We start from the raw sequence: 16128 nt of genomic DNA, 5'->3' as shown, positions 1-16128 counted from the left end.
TAATTGGGGTACTCAGACCGCCTTAAAAACACAAACACATGTTAAGTGACTGAGCCCACGAAAGCCCACGGCCTCCTTCCAAATCTGGAAGAAAGGAAAGGACTCAAAAAAGCCCAGCGTGCGGCCCATTCGCATCCCCCTCGAACCCGCGGGACGATCGCCGCCTCGCTCGAGGGCTCCCCTCGGGACCCTCGACCGCGCAACGCATCTCCGCCTCGCTCGAGGGTAGCGAATCTACCCTCGAGCGGGTAAGTCATCTCCGCCTCGCTCGAGGCCACCCTTCAGCACAAGGGACGAACGGCCCCTCCGCCCAATCGCTCGCCGTACGGAGGCTTTGAATGCCCATCGCTCTTCCACAGTTCTCAGGACAGGCGGCGTCGGGCCGCCATTCCCACAGTAGCTGTGACAGGAGTTCCATCCATCACCTCCGGTCACTACTCCGCCATCCCGGACGCTATGGCGGTACTGTGGAACCTGCGACGCGGGACAAGACGCGCTCAGCACAGTTCCCGTCACTATTCTGCCAACTCCGGCCGTCCGGACTCTACCTCATCATACGCATGGCCCCGGGCCCACCTCCTGCTCAGGAGGGGGTCCGGTGTCGCCACGGGCCCCTCGAGGAGGGATGTCCATCACCCGCAGCCGGAGTCCCGGACCCCCCTCGAGGGGTCCGGGACCTCCACGTGTCTTCCAGACTTCCTGGTGCGTGCGCCTGCACTCCGTCCAGGGGGTTCAGGACCGCCGCGTGGCCCACCCCCGCTGGTGCACGCAAGACTTTGACCTGCGAGGCCCACCGGACGCCACCGCGTCACATATGGAAGACCGTACCTCCAACAGCGACGACCACGCCGCCCGCAAGGACTGGCAGGACGCCGGCGCGATCTTCGCGGGGCGAAGGACGATATCCAGGACGATCGCCTCGCTGGTCGCCATGCCCCACTGTGTACCTTCTACAGTATCCGACCACTGTACCCCCGCGATTCGGGGGAAAACGACGACTTCCACGCTCCCCTACTCATGCACGCCGCCCCTCCTTGTGACTATAAAAGGAGGAGGCGGGCTTCCTCTAGACGTGACGCTTCCAGACGAGATCCATCATCACTTACACTCCGGCATCCCTATTCGCCACGTTCAACCCCTCTTTTAGCAGAGACTTGGGAGCCTTCCTTCCTCTCTCGCCTCGCTTGTACCCCCTACTACAAGCACATCGGGTGCAAGATAATACAGTGCCCTCGCACACCCCCTTTGCTGGACGTACGGCCCCGCGGCCGGAACCAGGATAAATCGTGCGTTACTGTGTTGTCTCTTGCATCATCATCTGGGATGAGGAAACACGCGGCATTCACTAGTTGGGATCCGGCCCCCGGGGTGGGACACCGACAAAGAATGGTGCCTTTCTTTCACTAATAAAGTAGAATTTTTGCGCCAAATGCCTCCAAATCTCAGTATACGGGTTTTCCTATAGCATCGCACGAATGCAAATCGGATGGTGGACAAGTCATGAGTAACCAAGATCCAAGTAATGGCGAGCCACCAAGACTACGATGCCCCGACACACTAAGTTTACAATTGGGGTTTACTTCTTGAACCAGCCACAAGGTAGCAACATCTTTGAATCTCACTATATAAGTCCGATCTTGCACTAATCACTCACTAGGCATATAGCTAAGAGCCTTTTAGATGATCTCTTTTAGCACTTTGGTGGATAGATGTGTTCTCAAGTGTAGTAGCCCTCCCTTTGTCTTTAGCAGCTGCTCGCAAAAATGGGTGTGTAGGGGCGGTGTTGATAACCTCAACCACTCAAAATTGACATTGTTTCAATGCTCTATGAAACATGATAGTCACATAACATTACGTCAACTCCTTTGTACCCTTCGGATATATCCGATAAGTACAACTTGATTTAATCAAAGCAAAGTTTTCTATATGTAATCTTCAACAATTTGTCCAGCATGTACAACTCTAAGAAATTGGATTTGTTGAGGTTTGTATTCGAACTTTGAACTTAATCATCAAAGTTCTTGTTTATTATTCGATGTATTCTTCCAATGATGAACTATGCGTGCCTCCTGGCGTGTACAAAATTTACACTCCAAAACTGTATCCAATTGAATCTCCCAACCAGTGTATACATCTTGATACCTGTCAAACAACTTAGTGCATAATATTCTTCCAGACATCAACTAAGTTGGTTGTGTGTGAAATTCGGATGTTGCTCCCATGTACACAACTTGTTCACGTCAATGTATTCCTCAATACAGACTTCACACATCACACAACATCCTTTTTTTTTATCTGAAGTATTCACTACATGCTGATCCTTTTTGGTTGATTGATGAATAAATAAACAAACCAAGTATAAATTTGCAAGAGTTTATACATTTATACTTGGATGCTTACCATCGTCCATCTCCTCTGTCTTCTCCCATCATGGCTACGCTACAACTCCCTCTGTATCTTGTATCTCTCCCTTTTATCATCTTGACCTTCAAAACCTTAGGGTTTTGATTCTTCTTAAACCTTATTCCACTTATCTCCCTAAGGTCTCCCTTACCCCCTCACAAGTTGCTCCTTTAGTTGAATGCCCAGAAATGGAAAGCTTCACATGTCGAGTCGGGTTCCAAATAATTTTTCTTGATAAATATATCTCGGTACCTGTTGGACTATCTAACATGCAATCCTCCTTTGGACTTCAACTAAATTGGCTTTGTATGAGATCGATTTGATACGTTGCTCGTGCATACACAACTTGTTCACATCAGATTGTTCGGCATGTGCAGACTTTGGACAATACACAACATTTTTATTACTCAACATGTTCAATTCCTTATAATCTTTCTCATTTTTGCTTAAATCTTTCTTTATTCAATTTGGTGTCTTGTTTGTATTTCATCCTTATACCTCAAACCCTGCTAACACTTAGAGCATCTCCAGCAAAAACCCTATTTAGATCTCTACTTTTAAATAGGGACTATGGGTAAAAAAAATTCACTCTAGTAGGACCCCTACTCGGATCTCGGGTCTCTAGAGTAAGGAGGCACCCATGTAGGGGGAGGTTTGGGGGGAAATCCAATCCAACGGTTCCCCCCAAAACTCCCCATATATACGGGGGGAGTTGAAACTCTCCCCATATATAAGGTGAGTTCCAACTCTCCCTATATCTCTAATCACACCATTTCTTCGCGATATTAATCCTGTTTGAGCCCCGTAACATGATGATAATGCGTATTATGACAGTATAAATACTGTATGATTTTTTTAAAATTCAAAAACATTAAAAAAATAGTTAGTTAATGAGTGATAGTATATAGAGGGAATAGATACGGGGGGAATGGTTTGAGAGAAGGAGTTATAGGGGGAGGAATCTTTTGGAGAGAGATAGTAAAATATAGTAGAAAGTACATATATAGGGGAGTTGGATGCGGGAATGGTTGGAGTGCCGCATCGCTGCCGCAGGCTAGGCTTGCAGTGCCGCCCTTGCTCGTCCGCGCGGCTGCTGTAGGCTGGGCTCGCCGCACTGTCCCTACGCCTCCTCCACGCTACTGCGGTGGAGTCCGGCTGACTACGTGGACAGCAGCTCCACCACGTGGCGTACCTCAGGCTGTAGCGTCACGATTTATATAAAGGCATACAGGTTAAAGACTCACGATTTCGTAATCTGCTCGGTCTCTGTTCCCCTCCCCCTATCTCCCTTTCCTTCTCTGCCACTGCCGCCGCCTCTCGCCGCGTCGCCGGCGGCGGACGACGCGGAGGCTCATTCCGCCGATTTTCCAGTCGAGCGGCGGCGGCGGCGGCGGCGGCGGCGTAACCCTCCTGCTCATCCCCGCCGGCCCTCCGTTCTCCAACGCCCGTCATCGGCCGCGCAGATCCGTGCGTCCCGACTTGGATCGACTTCGTCGTCTGTGCGGCGGGCGCGGCTTACTCTCCTCAATTTCTGGGCGTTGCAGGATCCAAGCAGCCATGGATGAGTGGATTCGCCAGGCCGAGTTGTGGGGGCGCCAGGCGGAGGCCTGGATCCGTCAGCAGCCCCCGGAGCAGATCTACGTCGCGGCCGCGGTGGTCGCCCTCACAGTCCTGGTGCTTATCGCAGGTACTGTACCAAACCTAGAGTGTGCTTCTTGCCCTGCATTGAGCGCCGAGTCTTGGAATGTTGTATCGCTAACATCCTCGGGAGGTGTAGCCGTGTAGGATTAAATTTCAGTTCTGCGGCAGGGGACTGCTTGGGGGTCCGAAAAGCGTCTGAGTTATTGGTTAAGTTTCTTGGTTGCCGTCTGCTGTAGAATAAACTAGCTGTGGGCATTGGCTTGCATATTTAGCTGTAGTGTGTGGTCTGGTTCACATATATGTGTGTATAGTGCATGTGACAGAGTCCATGCCTTGGATCATAAGGGACCTGAGCTGGACCGTGAAGAAAGGCTATACTCTGAAATTAAGCATCTAGGAAAGCAACCTGCAGTTGCCTATTCATTGAGGGGGGAGACAAATCATTTATAGTTGTATAAGTTAGTCCATCCATGGGGTTTGTCAGCATTTATTAGTTTTGTAACTTATATAGTTGTGCTTAGGAAGGAAGCAGAGAGTGCACAATTTTTAGATTGATTAATTCAGAAATCAGATTATATACTTTGAGGTGTCGCTGCCTGTCTGCCCCACAAGTTTCCAACAAGGTAGTTATGAAGTGCTACTTCATTGAACGATAAAAGATTAGGCCCATGGTTTTATTAACATTTGTCAGCGTGATCTACAAATGGTTACATCTCTAAAATGATTTAGTATTTATGAGTTCTTGACCATGAAGTATCTGATGATGACATGTTTAGTGCTATGAAATGAAGAGGGGGGTTTGCTTTTCCTGTTTGTGTTAATTATTAAATTCAGAGATACCTCTAATATATATGAGGCACTATTTGTCATGCTGTGCATATTAATCTTTTTCCGCCGTGTTGCACTGTTGCTTGTTAAGATCTCTGCTTTGGCATACAAGTCATTACGTTAAAGTGGTAAAGGATAACTAATTACTTTGTCTGCCCTTTCTTTTCCGCAGCATCTTGTCTGAAATCCTCGAAACCGAACACCATAGTGCTATCTGGGCTTAGTAGCAGTGGCAAAACTACTCTTTTCTACCAGGTAACTACCATTTCCTTTTGTTTTCTGAAGTATAGGGTTTTCTCAAGTGGAGAAGGTTGTAGTATTTTGTTTGCAAAATAATCTTATCTGAACCTTATTTTGTTGAATATATTTACGGTGTGAAATAGCTGGCATCAGTTCTGCTCATTATGGTGCTTCCCATGGTTTTTAAAGCGTCGCCTAGGCGCCTAGGCGTCCGAGCGGAAAAAAAATTCAGAGCGTCGGCCTCGCTTTTCCAGTCGCGACTATGGCATCCGCTTTAGATCGATAGGCGTCCGCCTTGGTGTGGTAGGCGTCCTCGCGTCACCAAGGCGCAGCAGGCGGACGCGATACTCGGCGGGAAATCAGCGGCGCGCGGAAAAACTGCAGCCCGCGTGGAAGATCCCGCCTTCCGCCTGCTGCACGGGAAGAAACAGAGAGGAAGAGATAAGAGAGCGCGAATGGAATGGAAGGCAGAGAGATCGAACAGGAAAGGAGTCGCCGCCACCTGACCTGGATCTAGAGCCGCCGCCCGCTGCAGTTCCGGCCTTCCCTGTGCGGATTCCGCCACCCGCCGCCCGCTGCAGTTCTCCCTGGCGGATTCCAGCGCCTCGCGTCTCAATCTCGTCGTGCGCAGCTCGATTGAACTAGGCAGGGATTGAATCCCGGCATCCTGCCACACCGGTGCTGCGCAGCTCGATTGGAGGCTTCGACGCGAGGAGCTAGCAGCTACTCTGCTCTGCCCCTGCATCCCAGGAGCAGCCTCCTTCCCGCCGGCCCCCACCAGCAGCCTCCTTGTCACCGGCCGCCTGCAAGCAGAGGCATGCCTCTCGCACACTCCTTTGTCCCCTTCCTCTGTCTAGACTGCTACACAAAAAACTAGATGGAATATGGGTACAACTAATGGCATCAGCAAGGTATGTATATACTTGCACTGTTGCACACTGGTCCTAAAGTCTAAGCTAGAAAGTTTGTAAGGCGTCGCCTCGCCTCGCGCCTTAAGCGCCTAGGCGGCTGAGCGGTGGCCTGTCGCCTCGCCTCGCCTTACCGCTTTAAAAACCTTGGTGCTTCCATGATCTCTTATTTGATTTTGTTTTGAAATATGGAATAGAGGGTTTGATTTGACTATGCTCATATATCTGATTCTAGAAATACTCCATTGACCATAAAAAGCCAGGATTTTTTTTGTACCTTTTGTCTATTAAACATTTGGCATTCGTAGCAATAGTTCAATACCAATGTAACAAGTAGGTGGGTTATCTTATACTATCTTTTCTTTCTCTGCTAATTCTGTGTCTCTGCCTGTCAGCTTCGGGATGGATCATCACATCAAGGAACTGTGACTTCAATGGAAGAAAACAATGATACATTTGTTCTGCATTCGGAGAAAGAAAGGGTAAGGAAACTTCTAGATTAATTGTTGTCCCAGCATATTGAGATAAAAAATTAATAGCTTCTTTTCTTATGAAGAAACGGGCATTTCCTGACTGCAATATTTTCGCTAAACCTTACCCTCCTGTTGCCCTTTTCTGCAGAAAGGCAAAGTAAAACCTGTGCATATTATTGATGTTCCTGGTCATCCAAGGCTCAAACCCAAGCTTGATGAAGTCCTGCCTAAAGCAGCTGGGGTTGTTTTAGTTGTTGATGCTCAAGATTTCTTGTCCAGCATGCAAGCTGCAGCAGAGTAATTTTCTGCCTTCTGTTTTTATTTTTTTTAGCAAGTATCTTTGGTGTCTATTTCATCTGCTTTTACCTTCCATTGTACTGGATTTAAATTTGCTGTGTGATTATGAACCTTCTTCATATCCCAAACATTTCAGAAATTACTCTGTTTGATCAATTCTAAATGTAGATAGCATTGTGCGACTAGGAGGCTTCATATCCCAACATTGCAGAAATTTTTCTGTATTTGATCATTTCTTAGACCGTCGTGAGACAGGTTAGTTTTACCCTACTGATGACCGTGCCGCGATAGTAATTCAACCTAGTACGAGAGGAACCGTTGATTCACACAATTGGTCATCGCGCTTGGTTGAAAAGCCAGTGGCGCGAAGCTACCATGTGTTGGATTATGAATGAACGCCTCTAAGTCAGAATCCAAGCTAGCAACCGGCGCCTGTGCCCGCCGCTCGCCCCGACCCACATTAGGGCGTTCGCGCCCCAAGGGCCCGTGCCATTGGCTCAGTCTGCCCGGCCGATGTTCCGTGGCAGGCCGCCTCGAAGCTCGCTTCCTCACGGGCGGCGGGCTGAATCCTTTGCAGACGACTTAAATACGCGACGGGGCATTGTAAGTGGCAGAGTGGCCTTGCTGCCACGATCCACTAAGATCCAGCCCCGTGTCGCACGGATTCGTCCCTTTTATTTTTGAGAGAATATCAAAAAGGCGACATGTCCAACAACTGAGTGTAGCAGAGATGCGGATGTTGCGGTGGTTTTGCGGGCACACAAGGAGGGATAGAGTCCGGAACGAAGTTATTCGGGATAGGGTCGGAGTGGCACCAATTGAGGAGAAACTTACCCAGTATCGGCTGAGATGGTTTGGATATGTCCGACGAAGGCCTCCTGAGGTGCCGGTGCGTAATGGGGTTCTTGAGCGGGTCGATAATGTAAAGAGGGGTAGAGGTAGACCTAAACTGACGTGGGATGAGTCGGTCAAGAGAGACCTTAAGGATTGGAATATCTCTAAAGAGATAGCTTTGGATAGGAGCGCTTGGAGACTAGCTATCAATGTGCATGAACCTTGAACTTATTTCTTTCGGGTTTCATCTCTAGTCTACCCCCAACTTGCTTGGGAAAAAAGGCTATGTTGTTGTTGTTGTCGTCGTTTGATCATTTCTTAATGTTGTTAACATTGTCTTCCAATATTGTCTTGTTGTCACAGGTATCTGTATGACATTCTGACAAAGGCAAGTGTAGTGAAGAAAAGGGTTCCTGTGCTTATATTCTGCAACAAGACTGATAAAGTTACAGCCCATTCGAAGGAATTCATCAAGAAGCAGTTGGAAAAAGAAATGTATGGACTGCACCTGCCATTTATCGTACTTACAACTTAATTTGGGTTGGCTAAAATGCCGTGATTATGTGGCTCCTTCCTAGATTATGTGCTTCATCTGGAATGCATCCAATAGCTTTTATGCGGTATCATGCTGTAAAGATAAATAGAGTTTATTTAGTTGGGGTGGGGTTATAGTTCCTGTAAATTCCGCTTTTCTGATTTATGGTTGTGTTATAAACTTTAACTCACAGTCACCTATAAGGGAGCTTGTTAGAAGTTAGAACCATGTGCACGGACTAACTGGGAAATACCAGTTCGCAAGGTTTCTAACGGTTTTTACCATGTTGTAGAAACAAGCTCCGCGAATCAAGGAAGGCCATTTCATCAGCTGACATCTCTGATGAGGTCCAGCTTGGTGTCCCTGGAGAGGCATTCAACTTCAACCAGTGCCAGAACAAGGTGACGGTCGCAGAAGGCGCTGGCTTGACCGGCAATGTTTCGGCTGTCGAGCAATTCATCCGTGACTATGTGGAGGCGTAGATCCTAATTGGCTCACAGGAAGACGGCAAGACTCAAAGACATCCATTGCGCCAATCTGGAGTTCCTGCATATACCTACCTTTATCTGGTTTGCTGACCTTTTTAGAGAATCTTAGCATTGCATTGCTAACACCTGACAGTTAATGGGTATGAGTGTACACATCGTGTTAATTAAGAACTATACCTGGCTGTATGGTTCTTCTTTTTCACTATCCAACTTTGATACTTCCTTGGTACTGTTTTGTTGCAGCTGGAATTACACTGAGGGTATGCAATTTTTTAGCTACAAAAAGTTTGTGTTATGCAATGTGTTGGTGTCTTGGTTTGGATCCAACAATTTTAGGTGTTCCATGTTTAGAAGATGACCGTGTTGGACTGGAGGTCCACGCGTCACGTCGGCATCCTGTCGGGACCGATGTCCTGCCCTGCCTGCTCACCCGGACAGGAGCCGTACCGGAGTAGTTACAGCGATCGATGTGGGTTTTGATGGAATTGCTCAAGTACTAGTTTAACATGACTTTGAGCTTGACGACGCTACGATCAAAATCAAGCGACATGGATCGCCCAGATAAATGTTTGCGTTCCCTGTCCCTCCCAGCCGACAACATCGTGTTCTTGTTCTTGTCCGAACGCCGTCCGACACGACGCATTGCAGCTGCGAGCTCCACGTTCCACATCATCATCAGCTCAGCATGCAGGACTCGGTCGGCAAGTTCGTCGAGATCAGCATCCCGTGCGGCGGTGGTCCGGCGGCCGCCGCCGCCGCCGAGGTGGTGTCCAAGGAGATCGCCTTCGACGACCACGCGTGGACGGTGCACTGCTACCCGCGTGGCGCGCCGGGGGAGGCCGGCGCCGGCGCCGGCGGGCACCTCTCGATCCACCTGGTCAACCACACCAACGCGCGGAACGCCAAGGTGCTCTTCGAGGCCATCGTGCTGCGCCGGGCCGCGCCGGTCGAGGTGGGCGGCGGCGCGCCGGCGCGCGACAACCACCACACCAGCAGCGTGTTCGAGTACCCGCCGGAGGGGTCCCGGCGCTTCTCCTGGCCGCGGGTCGCCAGCGCCCGGGACGTCCAGGAGCGCTGCGCCGTCGGCGGCTACGCCACCGTCGTGTGCGGCCTCGCGGTGCTGCGCCACAACCCCGTCCCGGCGCCGCCGTCCACCTTTGCCGCCGACGTCGTCGGCTTCCTCGAGGCCCGGAAGAAGTTCGGCGACCCGGACGCGTCGTTCGCCGTCGGCGGCAAGACGTTCGACGTGGTCCGCAAGGTCCTCGCGGCGCGGTCCCCCGTCCTCAAGGCGGAGCTGGAGGGCGGCGCCACGGTGCAGGAGGAGGAGGAAGAGGAGGAGGAGGAGGAGGGGGAGGTCTCCAGCGCCGCCTCCGCCGCCATTGCCATGCCGGTGATCCGGCCCAAGCACGAGTTCAAGACGGCCTCCACGTTCTGCGCCCTGCTCCTCTACTTGTACTGCGACCGGCTGCCGCGGGGCACCGAGTGCGGGTGCCCCGTGACCATGGACCTCGTCCGCGACCTGCTCGCCGCCGCCGACTGGTACGGGCTGGACCGGCTCAAGCTCCTGTGCGCCAGGAAGCTCTGGGACGACCTGTCCGTGGCGACCGTCTCCAAGACGCTCTGGTACGCCGACCGCTACAGGTGCCCGGAGCTCAAGAGCCTGTGCATCGACTTCCTCGCCGTGGGGGACAACTTCAAGAACGCCCTCGGGCGCGGGGGGCTCCGGCTGGCCGACGAGGAGCTCGCCGCCGACGGCCCTCGACCTCGAGACCTCGATGAGCTCAGAAGAAGGAGCAGCAGCTGCAGCTCTTCCGGCTCTGTCTCTAACAAGCGGAAGGCACGAGATTAGAAAATAGGATTAGCATTTAGCAAGTACTAGTAGGAGCACAGTCTTTCTTAGTTTGTCATCAAGGCGTGCGTCGCAGCTCGATATAGACACAAAAGATAACTGCTTTTTGCACAGTGTAACTAATGCTGACGATCTGTATCTTAGTTTTGAAACTTTAACCGTTGTGTTCTGGAGTGAGAGTTACCTGGCTCACACAAGCTTTGTACTTGGGCTTCACTTTGGAGTTTGGAGTTTGGAGTATTATTATCTCTCTGAAGAGTAATACGAGTCTTTGTTGGTCCATTAACAAAAGTCAGTGATCCAAACCTGTTACAACAGAGAACAAACATTAGGGTGCATTGTTCTTAAATTTCCAGCAGCTATAGTCTGATAATGGACTCACATCAGTTTTTCTGTGTGCAGTAGTACACTCTTGCCCCCTTGGGGCCTCAATCAAAAACTAGATATACTTTAATTAACAAAAGTCAGTGATCCAAATTTGTTACAACTTAACATAGAACAAACATTAGGGTGCATTGTTCTTTCCAGCAGAGTCTGATAATGGACTCGCATCAGTTTTTTTTGTGTGCAGTAGTACACTCTTTTCCCCTTGGGTCTCAGAAACTATTTAAACTTTAATCACTGTACGTTTTGTTCAAATTAAAAACAAAAGCTTATTTGAGATTGAAGGGCCGGTGTAAAACTGTAGCTGGTGCCTGGCCGCTGGTTTCTTTGGAAGTGGCAGAATCTGCCTAACGCTGATTATTTTGGCACAACCACTCCATCCTGTAAAATTTAGCATTTTCACCTATGAGCACTTGGATCCAAACAGGACATTATAGTATATTGTTCTTGCCTAGCGTGTGCATGTTGGCAGCAATATCGATCTACGTTGGTTAAAAAACAACATATGCTTCAGATAGTGGCGACCAACTTTTATTGAAATTAGGCCCCTAGATAGATTGCGTCAGCTCAAAGCTGAGAGATTTCCAAGGCTTTGACTCTGAAAAAACTATGGGGGCATGCATATGTGTACAATTCGATCCCATTATCCCAAAAAGATGTGTAGTCCAAATTTGAATTTCATGCTTTCTTGGTTTGCTCTGCTGCAGTGCAGCCATCCAACATTGGAAGGGTGTGGCGAGAACCAAGAGTCTCTGTTAGCTAGTAATGCCCAGTGCAGGTTTTTGATAGTCTTGTGCCATAGGCAACCAAAATCGTTGTTTTAGCTATTTGGTTAGACAAAGTTAGTTACTAAAATCCTATCGCCCTCCCCCCACCCCCCAAACTTGTGTCTTTCATTCAGTGTTGTCTGTTGTTGCCTTGTAGAATCTAGTTTTTTTTAGAGTAAATTGCACCCATCATACAATAACTTGGTAGGTGGGTGCAAATTGGTCCAACAACTTGTAAAGTGCTCAATTTAGTATAATAACTTGATAGTTGGGTGCAGATTGATCCAACAACTTAGAAAATACTTAATTTAGTACAATAACTTGATAAATTAGTGCATTCACAGTCCAAACATTACACGACAATATATTTGCTAACATCAAATCACAATAAAGAGTATATTCACATCGGAACGTATTATTTGACCGTAGATTTTTGTGTCACAATGGACACCATAATTTTATTCTCAGAATAAATTATTATGACTATGTACAGTTTTTATTAGTTCAAATGCAAAAAAAAAAATTACACCATTAGCATCACTCAAAAACTGAAGTTGATAAGAGAGACCCCTGAAATCTTAGGTTTCTTCTGCACTTCTGCTCATGTATTCAGCAATGCTCATGTTTGTTTCTATTTATTTAGCTCATTTTTCCTTTCTAACGAATATACGAGGCTTTAAAAATATATGTACCAAGCTCCAAAAAGGTATCAATAGTTTGTATCAACGTATTGACTTTTTTAGTTTAACAGTGCATATAATCAAACAAATCGAAAACAGTGAGGGTGAATTTTCAATATTGAATATCAAATTAAATTTTTTTAATTAAAATTAAATCACTATACAAAAAATAATTAATGTAAAGACATAACATTAATTTCTAAACAGTGAGGGTTTTTATCCTGGCCAAATACATTGCCACACAGGGCGCAGCACAAAAATTAATGGTCAAATAATACTTAATAATTTGTCCTAACATGAATATACTCTTTATTGAGACTTTGTGTTAGTTGCATTATCGTGTAATGTTTGGACTGTGAATGCACCTATTTTTCAAGTTCTTGCATTAAGTTGGTCATTTTACAAGTTAATGGATCGATCTGCACCCAGCTGTCAAGTTATTGCACTAAATTAGGTATTTTATAAGTTGTTGGACTAATTTGCACCCACCTGACAAGTTGGTGTATGATCGGTGCAATTTACTCTTTTTTGTATATGCAATTTATTTGGGGGGAAAGTACAATTTTCACCCTCAAACTAGTACAATAGTTCAATTTTAAACCCTCAACTAAATCAGATAACAGGGACCATATAAACTGGACGAATTTGGCCCTTTGGGTGGTTTCAAAGGTTTAAAATTCTCCTTACATCTAAAAAATCAAAACTAATTCATTTTAAATTAGAAAAATATGAAACCGATACATAAAATTTTCAAAAAATGTAATCTATCCATTGGTGGTTTGGTGCTTTATTTAAATCTTATTTATTCAAAATAATAGCCATAACTACACACAAACAAATACTAGAAATATGAAAAAACTAGATACAAATAACTAGAAAGTAGAATACCAACAAAAATTGTTAGCACTTGTTTCATATTTTTATTATTTACAATGAATTACTTATGAATTTTTGTAGTTTAAACTTTAATATTTTAATTTTGACGAAATAAAAACCACCTTTGAAACTACTCAAAAGACCAACTTTGTCCGTTGTAACGGTTGGAAGGTCATTCTTATCTGTTTTTATAGTTGAATATTGAAAATCAAAATTTTATAATAATTCGAGAATGTAAACTGGATTTTCAATTATTTTTAATAGAATAATTAAGACTATGTTATTGTAGGTGATAAGAGATGACGCAACTAACTAAATATACATGACACCCATATAAAGGTCGGAAAAAAACTGATTTTTGTAAAGCTATCCACTGGGTTGCCAAATGGAGAATTGAACAAATGCTTTGTATCCTGCATGTTCTAGCACGTCTTTCGTTCTACACTTCTACTACGCCTCTTTTACACGGTGACACATTTGTTGGCCGGATCAAGCTGTTTACTTGCGAAAATTCTCGCCAAGTCACCTTCCATCACCAAGCTAATTAAATTTTGACTAATCTGTTCAAAGCTAAATTAAGCGCGTTGGCATGTGCCAACAAATCTTTCTGATACCCTGCATGAAGTTGACATTTCTGATCATAAGTGTGCTGCTAATTATAATGATCCACTACTAGAAAACGGGCCAAAAGTCCTGGCCAAAGGTAAGAGGTTTGGTACTGGGTTAAAACATCACCCGGTACCAAAACCCCAGTATAGGCACCGGTTGGTGCCACCAACCGGTACTACGAGGAATAGGCACCGGTTGGTGGCACTAACCGGTGCCTAAAGAGCGGACAATGACACCGGGTTTTGCCATGATCCGATGTCGCCACGTGCACTCCACAAAAGCACCGGTTGGTAACTTCAACCGGTGCCTAAGCCTATTGTTTGGCACCGGTTGTTGAGCACCAACCGGTGTCTTTGGCCCACGCCTATAAATACCCCAACCCCTCCCCCCTCCAAGCTGCCATGAACTCAATGTTCATGGCAGCTGAGGGGAGGGGGGATTTTTTGATTTTTTTTCAAAAAAAGTTAGTTATTTTTCTTCATAACTTAGCAATTGGTTTTTAGAAGTAATTATCATTTAATTTAATTTATACATGTGATAATTATTTTTATTTGTAGCATCCTATTGTAGTTATATGCGTTATCAATTTATTTGATATGTGAATACTGTCAGATTATTGTATTTATATGTTTTATCAATTTATTTGATAAGTGAATAGTATCTATTTATTATAGTTATATGCATTATCAATTATATATTTGAATTCAAATTTTTAATGAAAATATTATCAATTACATATGCAAGGGGGCTTTATTTAGTTTCCTTCAAAATTCCAAAACTTTACAAGACTCCACATTCGAGATGCATGCTGCGCCAATTCGAAACCCGCAGCTCAGCTAGGCCTACCGCTGCTGCGCTGCGGCATGCGCTTCTACAAGAAAAAAACATTATCGTGCCACTGCCATTAATACAGCCAGAATTACCGTGCCAAAGAGAATCATTGCACAGACGATGATCCCAAATCCTCAAGGCTCTAGGCAAACAAACCAAGGTCCATATATAGAAATAAAGTTTTTTTTCCCAGTCATGCAGCTAGAAGGCCACATGCATCATTTCTTGTACAAAAATATAAAGTTCCATATAGAGAAACAAAGGTTTTACACAGTCATGCAGTCAGAAGGGCATATGCATCGTTATAATTTTGTAGTTAAGTTTTATTAATAGCGTATTCAATGTTAGTTATAAATTGGTAGTATGAATGAACTATTTGTACACTACAATGATGTATAAACGTATTGTGGACCCAGATGAGTCGGCAATGGATGTACATGGCCGACCGGCGTTCAAAGGAGTTCATTGATGGCGTGCATGAATTCATAGAAGCGGCTGTAAGAATGAGAAGAATTACTCATCATCAAGAACCATCTACAGTCACTTGTTCAATAGTGGTTTCATGCCGAACTACTATGTTTGGACCAAGCATGGAGATAAAGTAATTATGCTGGATAATAATGTAGAAGAAGAGGACAGGATTCCTGACTTTGCAGCCAATTATAATGCCTTTTTCAATGACACTGCAATGGGTGAGCCTGAAGAAGATACTGAAGGATACGTTGTAGAAGATGATCTTGGTCAGATGCTGCGCGAAGTTGAGGAAGTTTGCCAAACAGAAAAGTAATCGAGAGATCTGAAGCGTATGTTGGAGGACTACAGAACATTGTTGTACCCAGATTGCAAACAAGGCCAAAAGAAGTTGGGTACCACATTGTAATTGTTGCAATGGAAGGCATCAAATGATTTGTCTGACAAGGGATTCGAGGAGTTGCTGAAACTTATAAAAAACTTACTCCCTGAGGGTAACACCTTGCCGGAGACAACATACGAGGCAAAAAAGTTATTTGTCGTTTAGAATTAGAGGCACAGAAGATACATGCTTGTCCTAATGACTGCATCCTATACCGAGGTGAGTATGAAAATTTGGATTCATGCCCTGTATGCAACGCATGCCGGTATAAGATCCCTCGAGATGATCCAGGCGACGTTGAGGCGATGTGTGTCAAGAAGAGGGTGCCTGCCAAGGTGATGTGATATTTCTCTCTAATACCACGTTTGAAACGTTTGTTCATGAACAAAACAAATGCTAAATTGATGCGATGGCACAAAAAAGAACGTAAGCAAGACAATATGTTGAGACACCCCGCTGATGGGTCACAGTGGAGAAAAGTGGACAGAACATTCCCAACATTTGCAAATGATGCGAGGAATATAAGGTTCGGCTTAAGTACAGATGGCATGAATCCTTTCGGTGAGCAGAGCAGTGGCCATAGTATCTGGCCTGTGACACAATGTATATACAACCTTCCTCCCTAGTTGTGT

The 16128-nt window shown here is 45.9% G+C and overlaps 2 protein-coding genes across 2 annotated transcripts; both read left to right on the top strand.

Annotated features, from left to right (window-relative positions):
• The first annotated feature begins 3652 nt into the window (after nt 1-3652).
• On the top strand, nt 3653-8942 carry LOC120679045 (signal recognition particle receptor subunit beta-like). The gene is made up of 7 exons (XM_039960531.1): nt 3653-3870; nt 3948-4090; nt 5045-5127; nt 6416-6502; nt 6642-6790; nt 7988-8119; nt 8452-8942. The coding sequence occupies exons 2-7, from the start codon at nt 3961-3963 to the stop codon at nt 8639-8641; spliced, it is 771 nt and encodes a 256-aa protein (XP_039816465.1). The 5' UTR covers nt 3653-3870; nt 3948-3960; the 3' UTR covers nt 8642-8942.
• Nucleotides 8943-9332: 390 nt separating this feature from the next.
• LOC120678093 (BTB/POZ and MATH domain-containing protein 1-like) lies at nt 9333-10496 on the top strand. Its single transcript, XM_039959256.1, has 2 exons — nt 9333-9959; nt 10065-10496. Exons 1-2 carry the CDS (start codon nt 9333-9335, stop codon nt 10494-10496), a joined length of 1059 nt encoding a protein of 352 aa, XP_039815190.1.
• Nucleotides 10497-16128: the final 5632 nt, after the last annotated feature.

This window comes from Panicum virgatum, chromosome 6N (genome assembly GCF_016808335.1).
Source record: "Panicum virgatum strain AP13 chromosome 6N, P.virgatum_v5, whole genome shotgun sequence".
NCBI lineage: Eukaryota > Viridiplantae > Streptophyta > Magnoliopsida > Poales > Poaceae > Panicum > Panicum virgatum.
This window is presented reverse-complemented; position numbering and strand designations above follow the sequence as displayed.

What these genes read in the sequence shown, in the direction of transcription:
- LOC120679045 (XM_039960531.1), top strand. Translation starts at nt 3,961, where the DNA reads ATGGATGAGTGGATTCGCCAGGCCGAGTTGTGGGGGCGCCAGGCGGAG. An exon ending in TGCATTCGGAGAAAGAAAGG is followed by an intron (nt 6,503 to 6,641) that starts GTAAGGAAACTT and finishes CCTTTTCTGCAG; the next exon opens with AAAGGCAAAGTAAAACCTGT. An exon ending in AAGCAGTTGGAAAAAGAAAT is followed by an intron (nt 8,120 to 8,451) that starts GTATGGACTGCA and finishes ACCATGTTGTAG; the next exon opens with AAACAAGCTCCGCGAATCAA.
- LOC120678093 (XM_039959256.1), top strand. Translation starts at nt 9,333, where the DNA reads ATGCAGGACTCGGTCGGCAAGTTCGTCGAGATCAGCATCCCGTGCGGC. An exon ending in AGCTGGAGGGCGGCGCCACG is followed by an intron (nt 9,960 to 10,064) that starts GTGCAGGAGGAG and finishes CACGAGTTCAAG; the next exon opens with ACGGCCTCCACGTTCTGCGC.